The sequence below is a fragment of the Oncorhynchus mykiss genome, chromosome 28, assembly GCF_013265735.2.
Source record: "Oncorhynchus mykiss isolate Arlee chromosome 28, USDA_OmykA_1.1, whole genome shotgun sequence".
Classification (NCBI taxonomy): domain Eukaryota; kingdom Metazoa; phylum Chordata; class Actinopteri; order Salmoniformes; family Salmonidae; genus Oncorhynchus; species Oncorhynchus mykiss.
In genome coordinates, this window is record NC_048592.1 from 27502850 (window position 1) to 27522110 (window position 19261).

The 19261-nt window shown below is 42.4% G+C and overlaps 2 protein-coding genes across 2 annotated transcripts in view; both read right to left on the minus strand.

Moving 5' to 3' along the window:
• Positions 1-9351: 9351 nt before the first annotated feature.
• LOC110508824 (alpha-tocopherol transfer protein) lies at positions 9352-14518 on the minus strand. The gene is made up of 5 exons (XM_021589663.2): positions 14170-14518; positions 12977-13130; positions 12329-12522; positions 11697-11807; positions 9352-11478 (listed from the first exon to the last, which is right to left on the minus strand). Exons 1-5 carry the CDS (start codon positions 14371-14373, stop codon positions 11248-11250), a joined length of 894 nt encoding a protein of 297 aa, XP_021445338.1. The 5' UTR covers positions 14374-14518; the 3' UTR covers positions 9352-11247.
• A 1007-nt stretch (positions 14519-15525) lies between these two features.
• Positions 15526-19261, minus strand: part of LOC110508198 (xenotropic and polytropic retrovirus receptor 1 homolog) — a 43186-nt gene continuing 39450 nt past the window's right edge. The window contains exon 14 of the mRNA XM_036966011.1: positions 15526-19208. Coding sequence (XP_036821906.1) covers positions 19154-19208 — 55 coding nt within the window. The 3' untranslated portion in view covers positions 15526-19153. The remainder of the gene's footprint in view (positions 19209-19261) is intronic.

A 19261-nucleotide genomic window follows, 5' to 3' on the forward strand; every position in this document is an offset into this window, starting at 1 on the left:
CCACATTGTAGAATAATAGTGAAGACATCAAAACCATGAAATAACACATATGGAATCATGTAGTAACCAAGAAAGTGTTGAACAAATCAAAATATATTTTATATTTCAGATTCTTCAAAGTAACCACCTTTTGCTTCGATGACAGCCTTGCACACTCTTAGCATCCACTCAACCAGCTTCATGAGGTAGTCACCTGGAATGCATTTCAATTAACAGGTTTGCCTTGTTAAAAGTTATTTAGTGGAATTTCTTTCCTTCTTAATGTGTTTGAGCCAATCAGTTGTGTTATGACAAGGTAGAGGTGGTATACAGAAGATAGCCCTATTTGGCAAAAGACAAAGTCCATATTAGGGCAAGAACAGCTCAAATAAGCAAAAAGAAACAACACTCCATCATTACTTTAGGATATGAAGGTCGGTCAATTTGGAATATTTCAAGAAATTTTACATTTTCTTCAAGTGCAGTCACAAAAACCATCAAGCACTATGCTGAAACTGGCTCTAATGAGGACCTCCACAGGAAGGGAAGACCCAGACTTATCTCTGCTGTAGAGGATAAATTCATTAGAGTTAACTGCACCTCTGATTGCAACCCAAATAAATCATAAATTTCACAGAGTTCAAGTAACAGACACATCTCAACATCAAAACTGTTCAGAGGAGACTGCGTGAATCAGGACTTCATGGCCGAATTTCTGCAAAGAAACCACTACTACAGGACACCAACAATAGGAAGAGACTTGCTTGGGCCAAGAAATCTGTCCTTTGGTCTGATGAGTCCAAATTTGAGATTTTTGGTTCCAAATGCCGTGTCTTTGTGAGACACAGAGTAGGTGAACGTATGATCTCCGCATGTGTGGTTCCCACAGTGAAGCATTGAGGAGGTCTGATTGTGTGGGGGTGCTTTGCTGGTGACACTGTCAGTGATTTATTTAGAATTCAAGGCACACTTAACCAGCAGGGCTACCACAGCATTCTGCAGCGATTCGCCATCCCATCTGGTTTGGGCTTAGTGGGACTGTCATTTGTTTTTCAACAGGACAACGACCCAACAAACCTTTAGGCTATGTAAGGGCTATTTGACCAAAAAGGAGAGTGATGGAGTGCTGAATCAGATGACCTGGCCTCCATCCAATTGAGATGGTTTGGGATGATTTGGACAACAGAGTGAGAGAGAATGCCAAGAGTGTGCAAAGCTGTCATCAAGGCAAAGAGTGATTACTTTGAAGAATCTAAAATATATTTAGATTTGTTTAACACTTGTTTGGTTACTACATGATTCCATATGTGTTATTTCATAGTTTTGATGTCTTCACTATTATTCTAAAATATAGAAAATAATACAAATTAAGAAAAACCCTTGGAATGAGTAGGTGTGTCCAAACTTTTGACTGGTACTGTGTATATATAGTAATATCTTATGTATGTGTAATTACTTGCTACATTATATTCAGTTTTGTAAAGTACTTGAAAAAGTGCGGTGAAAAGGGATTTGCCCCTTTTACATTTTTGCATATTTTCTATATTGAATGTTATCAGATGTTGTACCAAAACCTAATATTAGATAAAGGGAACCTTTACAAATAACAAAAACATATAGAGTTGATGTTGGAAGTTTACATACACTTAGTTTGGGCTCCTTAAAATCTTGTTTTTCAACCATTCCACAAATTTCTTGTTAACAAACTATAGTTTTGGCATGTCGGTTAGGACATCTACTTGGTGCATGACACGAGTCATTTTTCCAACAATTGTTTACAGACAGATTATTTCACTTATAATTCACTCTATCACAATTCCAGTGGGTCATAAGTTTACATACACTAAGATAACTGTGCCTTAAAACAGCTTGGACAATTCCAGAAAATGATGTCATGGCTTTAGAAACGTCTGATGGGCTAATTGACATAATTTGAGTCAATTGGAGGTGTCTCGTCTCCTAGAGATGAACGTACTTTGGTGCGAAAAGTGAAAATCAATCCCAGAACAACAACAAAGGACCTTGTGATGATGCTGGAGGAAACAGGTTCAAAATGATCTAAATCCACAGTAAAACGAGTCGTATATCGACATCACCTGAAAGGCCGCTCAGCAAGGAAGCAACTGCTCCAAAACCGCCATAAAAAAAGCCAGACTACGGTTTGCAACTGCACAACAAAAATAGAACTGTTTGGCCATAATGACCATCGTTATGTTTGGAGGAAAAAGGGGGATGCTTGCAAGCCGAAGAACACCATCCCAACCGTGAAGCACGGGGGTGGCAGCATCATGTTGTGGCAGTGCTTTGCTGTAAGAGGGACTGGTGCACTTCACAAAATAGATGGCATCATTAGGATGGACAATTATGTGGATATATTGAAGCAACATCTCAAGACATCAGTCAGGAAGTTAAAGCTTGGTCGCAAATGGGTCTTCCAAATGGACAATGACCCCAAGCATACTTCCAAAGTTGTGGAAAAATGGCTTAAGGACAACAAAGTCAAGGTATTGGAGTGGCCATCACAAAGCTCTGACCTCAATCCTATAGAACATTTGTGGGCAGAACTGAAAAAGCGTGTGCGAGCAAGGAGGCCTACAAACCTGACTCAGTTACACCAGCTCTGTCAGGAGGAATGGGCCAAAATTCACTCAACTTATTGTGGGCAGCTTGTTGAAGGCTACCCAAAATGTTTGACCCAAGTTAAACAATTTAAAGGCAATGCTACTAAATACCACTGGGAATGTGATGAAAGAATAAAAGCTGAACTATTCTCTCTACTATTATTCTGACATTTCACATTCTTAAAACAAAGTGATGATTTTAACAGACCTAAGACAGGGAATTTTTACTTGGATTAAATCTCAGGAATTGTGAAAAACTGAGTTTAAATGTATTTGGCTAAAGTGTATGTAAACTTCCGACTTCAACTGTATATACTTATTTTATTTATTTAATTAACAAAGTTATGCAACAACCAGTTCCCCCGTGTGAAAAAGCAATTGCCCTCTTACACTCAATAACTGGTTGTTGTGGCACCTTCAGCTGCAATGACTGCAACCAAATGCTTCCTGTAGTTGTTTATCAGTCTCTCAAATCGTTGTGGAGGAATGCAGAACTGCTTTAACTCAAAGACATTTGTGGGTTTTCAAGCCTGTCACAACATTTCAATTGGGATTAGGTCTGGACTTTGAATCGACCATTCTAAAACTTAATATTTGTTTCTTTTTAACCATTTTCATGTAGACTTGATTGTGTGTTTTGGATCATTGTCTTACTGCATGACCCAGCTGTGCTTCAGCTCACAGACAGATGGCGTGACATTCTCCTGTAGAATCCTCTGACACAGAGCAGAATTCATGGTTCCTTCTATTAAGGCAAGTCCTCCGGGTCCTGAGGCTGCAAAGCATCCCCAAACCATCACACTACCACCACCATGCTTGACCGTTGGTATGAAGTTCTTACTGTGAAAGGCAGTGTTTGGTTTTTGTCAGACATAATGGGACCCATCTCATCCAAAAAGTTGATTCAAGTTTGCCAGAAAATAACCTGGAAGCAACTGAATGATCATCAAGACTCCTGGAAGAATGTTCTATGGACGGATGAGTCAAAAGTGTAACTGTTTTGACGACATGGGTCCCATTATGCCTGGCGAAAACCAAATACTGCATTTCACAGTAAGAACCTTATACCAACGGTCAAGCATGGTGGTGGTAGTGTGATGGTTTGGGGATGCTTTGCCCCCCATCTATCTTCAGAGCTCGTGCTGTTAGGTGACCTAAACTGGGACATGCTTAACACCCTGGCCATCCTACAATCTAAGCTTGATGCCCTCAATCTCACACAAATTATCATGGAACCTACCAGGTACAACCCCAAATCCGTAAACATGGGCACCCTCATAGATATCATCCTAACCAACCTGCCCTCCAAATACACCTCTGCTGTCTTCAACCAGGATCTCAGCGATCACTGCCTCATTGCCTGCACCTGAAATGGGTCTGCGGTCAAACGACCACCCCTCATCTCTGTCAAACGCTCCCTAAAACACTTCAGCGAGCATGCCTGTCTAATCGACCTGGAAGGATATTGACCTCATTCCATCAGTAAAGGATGCCTTGGTTATTCTTTAAATGTGCTTTCCTCACCATCTCCAATAAACATGCCCCATTAAAAAAAATGGAACCAGGAACAGATATAGCCCTTGGTTCACTCCAGACCTGACTGCCCTTGACCAGCACAAAACATCCTGTGGCGTACTGCATTACCATCGAATAGCCCCCGCAATATGCAACTTTTCAGGGAAGTTAGGAACCAATCTACACAGGCAGTTAGGAAAGGAAAGGCTAGCTTTATCAAACAGAAATGTGCATCCTGTAGCACAAACTCCAAAACGTTCTGTGACACTGTAAAGTCCATGGAAAATAAGAGCACCTCCTCCCAGCTGCCCACTGCACTGAGGCTAGGAAACACTGTCACCCCCGATAAATCCGCGATAATTGAGAATTTCAATAAGCATTTTCTTCGGCTGGCCATGCTTTCCACCTGGCTACCTCTACCCCGGTCAACAGCCCTGTACACCCCACAGCAACTTGCCCAAGCCTCCCCCATTTCTCCTTCACTCAAATCCAGATAGCTGATGTTCTGAAAGAGCAGCAAAATCTGGACACCTACAAATCAGCTGGGCTAGACGATCTGGACCCTCTCTTTCTAAAATTATTTGTTGAAATTGTTGCAAACCCTATTTCTAGCCTGTTCAACCTCTCTTTCTGAGATCCCCAAAGATTGGAAAGCTGCCGCGATCATCCCCTTTTCAAAGGGGAGACACTCTAGACCCAAACTGCTACAGACCTATATCTATCCTATATCTATCCTAATAAAGCTTCGAAAGCCAAGTTAACAAACAGATCACCGACCATTTCGAATCCCACCGTATTTTCTCCGCTATGCAATCTGGTTTCCGAGTTGGCCATCGGTGCACCTCAGCCATACTCAAGGTCCTAAACGATTTCATAACCGCCATTGATAAGAGACAATACTGTGCAGCTGTATTCATCGACCTGGCCAAGGCTTTCGACTCTGTCAATCACCACAATCTTTTTTTAAATAAAAAAATTACCCCCTTTTTCTCCCCAATTTCATGGCATCCAATTGTTAATATCTTGTCTCATTGCTACAACTCAAATCAAATCAAATAAAATGTATTTATATAGCCCTTCGTACATCAGCTGATATATCAAAGTGCTGTACAGAAACCCAGCCTAAAACCCCAAACAGCAAGCAATGCAGGTGTAGAAGCACGGTGGCTAGGAAAAACTCCCTAGAAAGGCCAAAACCTAGGAAGAAACCTAGAGAGGAACCAGGCTATGTGGGGTGGCCAGTCCTCTTCTGGCTGTGCCGGGTGGAGATTATAACAGAACATGGCCAAGATGTTCAAATGTTCATAAATGACCAGCATGGTCGAATAATAATAAGGCAGAACAGTTGAAACTGGAGCAGCAGCACGGTCAGGTGGACTGGGGACAGCAAGGAGTCATCATGTCAGGTAGTCCTGGGGCATGGTCCTAGGGCTCAGGTCAGTTGAAACTGGAGCAGCAGCACGGCCAGGTGGACTGGGGACAGCAAGGAGTCATCGTGTCAGGTAGTCCTGGGGCATGGTCCTAGGGCTCAGGTCCTCCGAGAGAGAGAAAGAAAGAGAGAAGGAGAGAATTAGAGAACGCACACTTAGATTCACACAGGACACCGAATAGGACAGGAGAAGTACTCCAGATATAACAAACTGACCCTAGCCCCCCCGACACATAAACTACTGCAGCATAAATACTGGAGGCTGAGACAGGAGGGGTCAGGAGACACTGTGGCCCCATCCGAGGACACCCCCGGACAGGGCCAAACAGGAAGGATATAACCCCACCCACTTTGCCAAAGCACAGCCCCCACACCACTAGAGGGATATCTTCAACCACCAACTTACCATCCTGAGACAAGGCTGAGTACAGCCCACAAAGACCTCCGCCACGGCACAACCCAATGGGGGGGGGGGGGGGGGGGCGCCAACCCAGACAGGATGACCACATCAGTGAATCAACCCACTCAGGTGACGCACCCCCTCCAGGGACGGCATGAGAGAGCCCCAGTAAGCCAGTGACTCAGCCCCTGTAATAGGGTTAGAGGCAGAGAATCCCAGTGGAAAGAGGGGAACCGGCCAGGCAGAGACAGCAAGGGCGGTTCGTTGCTCCAGAGCCTTTCCGTTCACCTTCCCACTCCTGGGCCAGACTACACTCAATCATATGACCCACTGAAGAGATGAGTCTTCAGTAAAGACTTAAAGGTTGAGACCGAGTTTGCGTCTCTGACATGGGTACAACTCCCATACAGGCTCGGGAGAGACGAAGGTCGAGAGCCATGCGTCCTCCGAAACACAACCCAACCAGGCCGCACTGCTTCGTAACACAGCACGCATCCAACCTGGAAGCCAGCCGCACCAATGTGTCGGAGGAAACACCGTGCACCTAGCGACCTGGCCAGCGTGCACTGCACCCGGCCCGCCACAGGAGTCGCTGGTGTGCGATGAGACAAGGATATCCCTACCGGCCAAGCTCTCTCTAACCCAGACGACGCTAGGCCAATTGTGCGTTGCCCCAATGACCTCCCGGTCGCGGCCGGCTGCGACAGAGCTTGAGCTCGAACCCAGAGTCTCTGATGGCACACCCAGGAGCCCCCCAATCACCACATTCTTATCGGCAGACTCAACAGCCTCGGTTTTTCAAATGACTGCCTATCCTGGTTCACAAACTACTTCTCAGACAGATTTCAGTGTGTCAAATTGGAGGGCCTGTTGTCCGGACCTCTGGCAGTCTCTATGGGGATGCCACAGGGTTCAATCTTCGGGCCGAAGATTCTTCAAAGTAGCCACCCTTTGCCTTGATGACAGCTTTGCACACTTGGCATTCTCTCAACCAGCTTCAAATTCCCACATATGCTGAGACCTTGTTGGCTGCTTTTCCTTCACTCTACGGTCCAATTCATCCCAAACCATCTCAATTTGGTTGGAGTCGGGTGATTGTGATTGTGGAGGCCAGGTCATCTGATGCAGCATCATCCCTCTCCTTCTTGGTCAAATAGCCCTTACACAGCTTAGATGTGTGTTTTGGGTTATTGTCCTGTTGAAAAACAAATAACAGTCCCACTAAGCGCAAACCAGAGGGGATGGTGTATGGCTGCAGAATGCTGTGATAGCCATGCTGGTTAAGTGTGCCTTGAATTCTAAATAAATCACTGACAGTGTCACCAGCAAAGCACCCCCACACCATCACACCTCCTCCATGCTTCACGATGGGAACCACACATGCGGAGATCATCCCCTCACCTACTCTGCTTCTCACAAAGACACGGCGGTTGGAATAAAACATCTCAAATTTGGACTCATCAGACCAAAGAACAGATTTCCACCGATCTAATGTCCGTTGCTCATGTTTCTTGGCCCAAGCAAGTCTCTTCTTCTTATTGGTGTCCTTTAGTAGTGGTTTCTTTGCAGCAATTTGACCATGAAGGCCTGATTCACATAGTCTCCTCTGAACAGTTGATGTTGAGATGTGTCTGTTACTTGAACTCTGTGAAGAATTTATTTGGGCTGCAATTTCTGAGGCTGGTAACTCTAATGAACTTATCCTCTGCAGCAGAGTTAACTCTGGGTCTTCCTTTCCTGTGGCGGTCCTCATGAGAGCCAGTTTCATCATAGTGCTTGATGGTTTAGTGCATTAGAAGGAAATAAATTCCACTAAATAACTTTTAACAACTTTTTAACCTGTTAATTGAAATGCATTCCAGGCGACTACCGCATGAAGCTGGTTAAGAGAATGGTAAGAGTGTGCAAAGCTGTTTTCAAGACATAGGGTGGCTACTTTGAAAATATATATAAAATATATTTTGATTTGTTCAACACTTTCATGGTTACTACATGATTCCATGTGTTATTTCATAGTTTTGATGTCTTCAGTATTATTCTACAATGTAGAATTGTTTTTAAAAAGAAAAAACCTGGAATGAGTAGATGCATCCAAACTTTTGACTGGTACTGTATGTGAACTTAATAGTATGTGAATCTGTCACATTCGTCTCTTCTAGTCCGTCTGGCTGTCTGGGCCTCAATGACAAGAACAAGACAGATTTCTCTTTATCCTCCAGAGGATTAAATTGGTAATTTTAATAATCATTTTGGTCTGTAAAATAGTCAATTTAATAAAGATTACATTATCTTGACAGTGGGTTTATGGAGATGTGTACAGCTCATGGCGTCAGGTCTAATAGTAGGCATACTTACGAGTAATTTGACAATGAGAATTGATAGTCTCAAATATTTTACGTCATAGTGAAGAGATTCAGGATGTGGAGATACTAGCGTTTGGACTTTGGACTCATATTTTCCCCACTAGATGGCAACACTAGACCAGTTCAATATCTAGTAACTACCGTTCTGTGACTGATTATTTTTCTATGATTTTGAGCCTAGTCATTTTATGAAATGTCATGGAAAACATTGTCTGTGGACACTCAAATTCTTCCCACTGAAAGTTCTTCTTCCTCCATACTCATTCACCAGGGAAGTAAGGGAATTCCATAGGAAGAAAAATGGTTGCACTCCCCTCTACAGGGCAATTTTCATAAAGGAACTAGATAAATACATGGTAATAGACTCATGCGTTGCTTTCCCTCCCACTTCTATGCATTTCTTTCGATTAGAGCAGAGGGCATAGACTGAAATTCAGAAAACCTGGAAGTTAAAATGTAATTGGTAAGAACAAGCAGTGGTGGAAAAAGTACTCAATTGTCATACTTGAGTAAAGATACTTTAACAGAAAATAATTCAAGTAAAAGTCACCCAGTAAAATACTACTTGAGTAAAAGTCTAAAAGTATTTGGTTTTAAATATACTTAAGTATCAAAAGTAAAAAGTATAAATAATTTAAACTTCTTTATATTAAGCCAACCTAGACAGCACCCTTTTCTTGTTTTTTAAATTTACGGATAGCCAGATGCACACTCCAACACCCAGACATAATTTACAAACTAAACATGTGTTTTTAGTGAGTCCGCCATATCACAGGCAGTAGGGATGACCAGAGATGTTCTCCTGATAAGAGTGTGAATTAGACCATTTTCCTGTCCTGCTAAGCATTCAAAATGTAACAAGTGCTTTTGGGTTTTAGGGAAAATGTATGGAGTAAAAATGGTATGATTTTCTTTAGGAATGTAATGAAGTAAAAGTTGTAAAACATACAAAATGGTAAAGTACAGATACTCCAAAAAACGACTTAAGTAGTACTTTAAGGTATATTTAAAATATTTACAAATGTCAAGACAATGAGGGTAATATTAATTTGATATTTTAATAAAATATTCACCTTCTATAGCGGTTTAATAAACTTTCAATAGTGCAAGTTGTTTAATTACAGTACTATTCCAATAGCTAATAATAGTAGGAAAAGTAAACCTTTGCCATGAGGAAGCAAGATGACGGTCTATCAGGAACCACTGAATGACGCAAAGCTTACAAAAGTTCTTTTAAATTACTGGTATGTTCACATTTCCTCAATGCAATGATATTGGTCATAAAGATGTAGCAAGCAATGTGTTCCAACAAGCCTCAAGTAGAATATCAATAGAGAAACAGAGGCACTTCATCAAAAATAATTTCTCGTCTTGCTCCTAAACTCCAAACAAACAGACACAAATAACTGAACATTATTAAATCAAGCCATCCAAATGTGATGAAATCTCCTCATACATGGACAGAGGGCTTGTTTACTGAGTTTACTGAGGGCCTAAGGTCAGGAGGGGAGAGAGCCCAGCCAAACTCAACACAGTAGACTGAGAAAGATCCCAGCCAGGCTCAACACAATGTTGTGAGATGTAAGCTCAACACACTGCCCCTCTGGACGGCATTTAGACTTTTGGACTGTTTCACATAAAGACAGGGAATGGACTAGAGCAGTGGAGGCTGCTGAAGGGAGGGCAGCTCATAACAATGGCTGGAATGGAGTCAATGGAATGGTATCAACCACATTCAAACCCCGCGTTTGATGTGTTTGGTACCATTCCATTGACTCCATTCCAGCCACCATGCGCCGTCCTCCCCTCAGCAGCCTTCGCTGGACTAGAGCTTCTGTAATAATAAATAGAGACGTATTTAGCACTTCTCTCATCTGAGTGAGAGAGATGTTGAAAACATTGTCTTTCTTTAAAACATTTAAAAAAAAATAATCTCTCCAATTTTGCTACAATGTGAACATTTCTGAGGACATTTCTTTCATAAGCGTCTGTGAGAAAAAAGACAAAATAGCAAAGAACTGAATCAATTTCCTCTGAGTTTGCTACTACAGACTGGGCAAAGGATATTCAGGGATTTTTGCTATCTTGTATTATCAATCTGGGTTAACGGATCTTTCCAAGAACAGGCTGGCTCAGCTTATACTGATTTGAGTAAAGAACTAAGCACTTAATCTTCGTAATTAATTAAAACACCAATCATTGTATAAAAATACACTTCACTACTACAGTAGATATTCACAGAACTGTACAAATAGCTAAAATATGTATTTAACCTTGTCTTTTGTGTTAACACATTATGGAAGCAGTTGGTTGAGTAAAGGGGGATACCTAGTCAGTCTTACAACTGAACGCATTCAACTGAAATGTGTCTTCTGCATTTAACCCAACCCCTCTGAATCAGAGAGCCTCGGAGGGCTGCCTTAATCAACACTTTTGCACCCGGGGAACAGTGTGTTAACTGCCTTGCTCAGGGGCAGAATGAAATGTTTTACCTTGTCAGCTCTGGGATTCGATCTAGCAACCTTAGCGCTAGGCTACCTGCCGTCCCAATAATATAAATGTTTGCAAAACCCATAAAACAGATGAGATGGAGAAAAGTAGTCTAGGCCCAATTCCAATGTATTATTACTGAAACACAATGTGTTATGATACTATTTTGAGCACTAGCTCCTACCGAGCATCCCTCGTCATCATCCCATCTTTTCATCGACTACTGATAAAAACTTTAAATAAATAAACAGGATGCTCATATAAACTCAAAACTAGCAGACAATCTTGGACCGAGAGCTCAAGTTGTGCACCCCAACCATATCGATTGGACTTCCCTTAAAAAAGAAGGTGAAGGAAGGAATAAGAAATTGGAATTGGACTTCAGAAGGATGCTACGAGTTGTGTGGTTGGTCAGTGAGATGCACTCTGGGATGTGTAGTCTATGGGGAGTCAGGAGCTGTAGGCAGACTGGCTGTCAGGTTCTGGGTCAGAGGTGACCTCATCTACTGCAGGGAAGATGGAAAGCTGGGTGAGGAGTTCCTCAGACTGCAGGATGTGGGAGGTCCACCCCTGACACACCTCTTCCATGGAGGGGCCGCTGCCCCCGTACTCCTGGGGGAGGATGTCTTCGGAGAAAAAATCCCTCAGAGTCTCTTTGAAGGTGCTGCCATGCATGTGGATCTAGGAGTAAGACAGGAGGGCATTGACATAAATTAGTATCACTGCCATCATGATCAACATTGTTGTCACTATCATCAGAGACATCATCATCATGGGTTATAAGAACCTGCTCTAAACAACATCATCTCCATCACTCCCGTTAAATGTATGAAAGAGATGTATCCAGGTGAAAACAAGAGTCAGTGAAAGAACGTGAATGATGAAGCATGGCGACTGACCCGCTGTTTGATCTTATCGGGCAGAAATGGGCGGAGCATGGCGAAGACGGGTCTGAAGAATATGGGCTCGTTGATCAGATGGATTCCTCGCACTTTCAGAGGGAACGAGTCCTGAGGGGATCACATTTAAATAGAGGCTTAAAGCTAGACTCAGCTAGATGATGTTGCAACGAGCAGCACCACAGATATTGAGATGAGCGGGGTGCAACACTTTGCTCTCACACAGTCACACAAAGTATCTGTGCATGTGCACGGGTGTGCTTCCCACTACAACAGAGGAGAAGTTCAGCTTCACACTACAACACTCTTAGTTGTTGCGGATATTGACTAATTACTGTTGTTTGCTTTGTGCATCTACATCATCTTGCTAATTCTACCTTTAGTACAGTATTATTACAGACTTACAGTATAGCTATATTTGATTTGATTTGATATTCTGTAAGAGTAACACATGAGATTTCTGCAACTCCGGATCCAGAACTAACCGTATCCTTAGATCTTTACAATTACTGATCATGTTATTCTAACACGTATCATACAAAGATTATTTCTCAAACCAGCGGACGGGCCCATTAAAACAGTAGTTGAAAATGAGTGTCCTAATGAACATGACCCAGTTCAACAGAACCTACCGTGAGCACAGAGGAGATCCTTTTGGCCAGGGAGGGGTTGATCTGGAGGGCGTGAGCGAAGCACCATCCCTGCATGTCAAAAATGGCTTTTAGTCCATTCCTCTGAGTCTCCGTCTCCTGGACGATCAGCTCAGATGTGATCAGACTGACACGGAACACCTCGTACACTGTGAAGTCTTTGGGGTTCCACTGGCCTGAGGAGAAAAGCCAACACATCTCAAATGACACCCTATAGATAGCCCTCAAATTCAAACCTTGACCTCGAAGCCAGTTCCACTGCTTTAAAATTTGTTTTATTCCCCTCTAATCAGAGACTGATTTAGACCTGGGACATCAGGTGGGTGATTCCCCTCTAATCAGGGACTGATTTAGACCTGGGACACCAGGTGGGTACAATTCATTATCAGGTAGAACAGAAAACCAGCAGTGCTCCAGACCTCGTATGTTAAGAGTTCAATACCCCTACTATAGAGTAACCTATATTGAAGAGTATTCCATCTCCTTACATAGCCTTTTACACAGCCATGGGCAGATTATTCCTTTTGATTTATGTTCAAAGCACATTTTAGGTGGTTTTATGCCTTGGTACCGCTTGCCTTGCCTGACACCCAGACCACACCCTATGAGACCATAGAGGTGAGAACTAACCGATCCTATAGATGAGCACTCTGCTGCCGCTGAGGTCCCGGTCCCTCAGCACTCCATGGTAGTTATTCTGGAGGAGTCCCAGGACAGAGGACGGCTGCAGGTTGGCACTGATCTCTGGGCACTCTCTCCTCCAACGCTGGTAATTAAAGAGTAGCTATAGATAGAAAGAGAAAGAAAATAAATATTTTGGGGATTGCAACAGAGGACCCACAGCCAGCTGTCATCCTGTCAAATCATGTCAGGCTGTGTGGACACTTAAGCGCCAAGCTGGTAAATGTTTTCCAAACATGCACTGACTGACATTTGTAGGCTATGAACAGGATACATGGCTACAGACATGAACTATGCCACACATTTTGTTGAATGCAGTTAAGACACATACAAACAAGAACTTACAAGTGTTTAAACCATGAATGATACAATATAATTCACTCTCCTATGCCTGCATTGCCTATCCTACAGTGAATGTTTAGTTTTGGAGAGGTCCAAAACGTCCAACTATTGCAAAGCAAAATGTATTTTTTGACATGGTTTTTGACATTATCCATGTGAGAGAATATGCATGTGCTGCAATCTGGTCGTTTAAAACTTCCTCACATAGCGACAACCTGTAGCCCAAATAGTTTATTTCCCCCGTTAGTCCAGTTGGCATGGACCCAACTTTCTTTCAGTGACAAACAGTCTTTGAGTCCAAGTTCTAAACAAGTGCGATAGGCATCGAAACCCAGCTAGCACATAAACGTTCTGAGAACCATGTTTCTTTGAGCTTAGCCTTATGGTTATTTTGCATACAACCTTCCCACAATTTTCTGGAAATGGTGCAGGATAACCAGCTCGCACATAACGTTCTGAGAACTATGTTACATAGGTGGGAATTTCAGTACTTCAGCATGTTTCCTCCAGGTTTCTACCTCATGGTTTTATTTAAAGTAATTATCAAATTGTTTTCTGAGAACATTAAGAAACAACATTCTTCTTTGAGAATTTCAGTACTTCATTCTGTTCTCAGAACATTTAAAACGTTTTCAGTTTTACCGGTCAAAACACTTACGGCTTCGTAAGTGTTCTGACCAATGGGATACCAAAAACGTACGTTCCCACAACTTCGAAGGAACGAATGTGCTAGCTGGGCAACATGCGGCATAGCCTAAACAGTTTCAATTTCTCAATACCTTTAACCCACCGATACCAACCTTCAGTGACAGCTCAACATTAAAGTCTCTCGCTCGCAGAAACTTTATTAGAAAACTGTCTGACCAATTCAAGCTTTGCTGCGGGTCGATGATGTCTTTCTGTGCCCTCTGTCTCAGTTCTAATAAATAAGGTTTGACAAAGTTGGAGTCGTCGGGCAAACTATTTAGGTCTCCCTCGTAATCCGTCTCCTCTCCGGACTTCATGTCGGTACTGTATCACATTTCACGCCCATCACATACAAAAGTAAGTTACTCTATTTACACAACGGAGAATGAAGAAACTTCCTTCGGCGCAATCAGAATAGGCTACTGAAATAGTCTCGCTCGTCAACGCGCACGCGGCTCACTTACTCACCTCTGTACAACAAGGCAAATACTTTATGCGACGAAAACAGCCTTTTACTGGTCAGGGGTAAAACTATGTTTTCAAGTACTTGTCGACCTAAAGTCCACTGCCATGATACGTGGCAGTAGGGCAAGACAGTGGAAAAACTAGTCCAGCGACTTGAACAATGTTTGAGCTATTAGACTAAATACATTTTCCATTGTGCTACAATTCAAACACTCAAATAAGGCAGGCTAGTGTTGTCTATTTGGTCATACATTTTATTTAACTAGGCAAGTCAGTTACTAGGAACAAATGATTTACATTTATGGCCTATACCGGACGAAACTGGGCAAATTGTGCGCCGCACTATGGGACTCCCAATCACGGCCGGTTGTGATACAGCCTGGAATCGAACCTGGGTATCAGCAGTGACGCCTCAAGCACTGAGATGCAATGCCTTAAACCGCATGCATCACTCCCTAAACGGAATGAAATACTTCCAGTGAAGAATGATCAGGAATAGATTGTAACGCTACAAACTGGTTGTAAAATGTATTGTTTTTCTAGACTAAGTGTATCCATTGTTATAAAGTGCTCCAACCTTCTTCCACGAAAGGGCGGTGTCGTATTGACCACATTTGATAGCGGACGTCTAGGCTTGGGCATATTTTTTGGTGCCAAATCAAATTTGTGGCTTGCCCTTGCCTAAACCTGGTGAACAGTATTCAAATATTACAATATTTCATCGAATTTCTCTTACACCTATTAAAAAGGTTTCAGCCTGCCAAGCATGGGCGAGACACGTTGTCTATTACTTTGAGTAAGCTACAAGAATACATTTCTTTGACACCTCCCTATGCAAAAGAAACCAAAATATATAGCAAAATGTTCTCACCATTAGGCCAGCCACATTCAAACATTTTGGAATAGAATGCCCTCTAAAGGTCATACAACAGCGCCACCCGCAGGACAAAGAAACAGTGGAAGAGAATGTATAAAGTGGAAATAAATGGGTACAAGTACAGAAATGTTTAGACTTTTTTTTTTAAACTCAAAAACCATGTAACAGGGACAGGGAGTCAATCCAGGCACCTCAGTTAGCAGAGAATGCCAAATGCATGAGGTGTACTCTAAAGGTAGTAGTTACAGTGACTAGGGTATGATGACAGTACATAGGGCAAGCATATTAAAAAACTGTAACATAAAAACACAACGCTGGCGGGACATATTGGACATGGGCAACAGTCCGTTTCATATAGTTCATACAGGGCCCTTCCTTCACTTGGGGTTTTTCCGTCTTTATAGCGTTCTAGGCAGAAGGAAGGAAGAACTTTCTAAAGAGCTTTGTTTTGGTCCAGGCTTTTGGTACAGTAGGTTCCACTCTTCTTCCATAGGAGGATCTATTTGAGTGACAGCTCAGTGATCCAATGAGAAGCTACAGGGAGACAGGTCCAGTGCAACTCCACCCTTAGCATTCATAGCTGGAACATACTCCAAGCAAGGTGTTTGGGTGTGTGTACAGGGTATAATTGTAAGCAGGGTGTGTGTAAGCACTTCAGCGAGAGTGTGCATTAATATTTACAAGGCTTTGTATGTGTGTGTGTGGGCCCTCCAGCTCACTCTCTCAAGGGTGAGATGTTACTTTAGGAATGTAACAAAAAGATAGAGATATTCTCTATTTCCCCACTAGGTTCATTGGTTGACCTAGGTGGTACAGTCTCCAGACCGGTAGAGACCACAATATTTGAAAAAGTAACAACAGGTGACCATCACAATCTTTTCAAGAGGCGGGGGACCCAAGGTGCACAGGGTGTTGAATTGTTATTAGTTGTCATTGGGCCCCAGCTTCTGCGTTTCTGTTTATTCTGTGTCTACTATGGTTCTTTTTAGCAGCTAAAGTGCATTTCTGGCAAATCATTCAGATGAGGTGACTCTAGTTAAATAGGAACTATTTGATCTACAACACACTGAGGCCCAATGAAAACCAACAGTTTGCCCTGAGGCACTGGGGTCCCTCCTCCCTCTGCTGCAAACATCACTTTATACTTATGACTTATTACAGGGATAATGCATGGCTGTTATTGCTAACCAGCTCCATTCAAGTCTAAGAGCCTCCGAAGTCGGCTCCCTTTGAGCTGGTCATGACATGGTCGACAAGAAAGCTCAAGCATCACAGGGACATATCTGAAATGGCACCCTATTGCCTATATAGTACACTAAGTTAAAAATAAGTGCCCTATATTGAGAATAGGATGTCATTTCGGATGAAGCCACAAATCGAACACCGTGTTGTCTTTATGTGGTTATCTTCTTCATCACATTATTTAAGTTTCCCCAGACATTTAAGCTCCATCAGGCTTTCCACAATCATTATTGTGGTTGACCTCTACACTACAAATGCAGCTTGAACTTCAAGAAGTATGGGCCAAATCCTAACCTGAGATACACCTGGGTTAACTCAAACCTTTGAATATTGTGCATTAATGTCAATGGGAGACGAGTTATCCGGGCATATCAAGTTAGGAATCTGCCCTAAATGATTGCTTATATCTTTACAGGGTTAGTAAATCTACCAGGGCACACAAATGGGGGTTAAAACCCTCAGGTGGCTTTTGGGAGAGGCAGGAATTCTAGGAAATTGTGTTTACTCAGTAAGAGTAGAACATTTAAAGCTTTTGCCTTCATTAGAACTGAGAATATGCATTGAATGCATTCTAATATTAAAGACTCCTTAGGTGAGTCAACACAGACACTTCTCTTCGGGACTAAATGTGAGAACGCACACACACCGTGTTTGTTGGCTGGAATTACTAACAGAATGATACATTCAACAAATGACCCAAAGTGAGAAGTGTTCAAGCTAGGAACGAATAAAAACTATTGAATGGATGGACTGACTTAGATTTCTACTACAGAGGAATATAATGATGTTTTATCATTTCATTCAACTGAAAATATTCATTTCAGTTATCTAGTAAAAAATTAAAAAAGACGCTAGACACACCCAGGAAGTGGACATCAGAATGAACAGGATGGGTGGATCAGAATGGAGATGATTGGTTGGTGAAGAGGCCAATCCCTGCACACCCCCAGACACCGGACTCCTAACTGGCATTGGGTGTGCTGCCCTGAGATCTAATGGAATGGACCGGACCAGGAACAACACAGGGCCAATAAAGATGGCTAAACTGAAGTTGACAACAGAGATCTGCGTTATGCTGTATGGGGACAAAAGGCTGCGAAGCAACGCAGATAGAACTCAGATGTCTAGAACGGAAGGTATATATTAAAAAGTGAGTAGGGCTCTGATTTTCTCCTGACCTGACAACTCGTCACATGACCAAGAAAAAGTGAGGGCTGTTAATAGTGAAATATCTTCTATAGATTCTATTTATATCTGCTGTGCTATGTGACTTAGGCGGCGTTGTGCCGTGGAAGCACAGTCCAGCTCTCAATGGAATGTTGCAGATATTTGGCTAGCTCTGAGAAGAGCAAGCGATATAACGATAGTAGAAAATTCTGCCATTCTCACACAGCTTACTGAGAGATTGCATTAGCTCACACTGGTATCTAAAAAGACAAAAGACTAGATTTGGCATGAAAGTAAACATAATGTTATAGTTAACCCAGATTGGAAGGTTCTGAAGACAGGGAAGGGGGTGGCTTGTTTTGAGAGAATTGTCTACATCGGAGCCTCCTGAGGGTTTTTGAACATACAAAGTCCTTTTATAGGATGAGATGCCCAAAAAACATTGGTCTCTGACCAGACTTCTATTCAGGCCGACCCACTTAACCATTAGAATGAATCCCAATCCCCAACAGGTCCTGGAACAGTTCTTATGGGCAACGTCAGGCAGAGACTTTAGAAGCCATTTCAAATCAGAAACACCCATTTTGTTTTTAATTTAAAATAATTCACTCCCAAAATGTTTTAGGCATCTCTCCCCTCGCATAAATAACAATTAAATGTACATTCAACAAAATAAAATAAGAACCAAGGTATTCGTGGAAGAACTTATAGCACATGGAAAGAACAGCCACATTAATATAGTCATCTTCATCATCATGTTCATCAAAACATGGAACGAGGAAGTCAAAGAACCAGACTGGTCAGACACTCCTCTGCAATCACTGTTCAGAGTCCAACGCTCTCAGTCTTTTTTTTTATATTCTATCATTTCTGATTAGCCATCTTGAAATCAAAAGTTAGTCCACCCGTTTGTTCTTCCTAATATCTACATCAACATGTACAGTCTTGTTGTTTCGTCTCTTTCCCATGAATCTGAAAAATAACGGGTGACGTCAACTCAGTCCTAAATGGTCCATGAATGTAACAAAAAGAAAGTTTCTTAAAAGTAGCTGTTCCAAGGTGTGTGTAATATTTTGTTCCTCTACCTACTCCTATATTCATGTCTTTGTACTCCCTCTCTCTCTGTGTGTGTGTGTGTGTGTATTTATGTCAATACATGTAAGGTGCAGATAGGCAGCTCTGTGATGGACTGATTGGAGAAGCTGACGAGGGGGCAGGTCAATCAAACGATCGATCGACTGATTGATGGGGGAGGAAGGGGGTCAGGGGGCGTGCCCCTAGGAGGGGCGTGGTCCTTTAAAGAGGTTCTGAACCCATGCTATGGATGCAATGGGTCTGGCCTGATGTCAGGTGTCCTCGTCAGTGTCCTCGATGAGAACTTTGGTGTCTCGGGTCTTGGTCCTGAGAGGGAGAGAGAGAAAGTTTAGTAGAAGGCAAAACAGCCATAAGTTTTA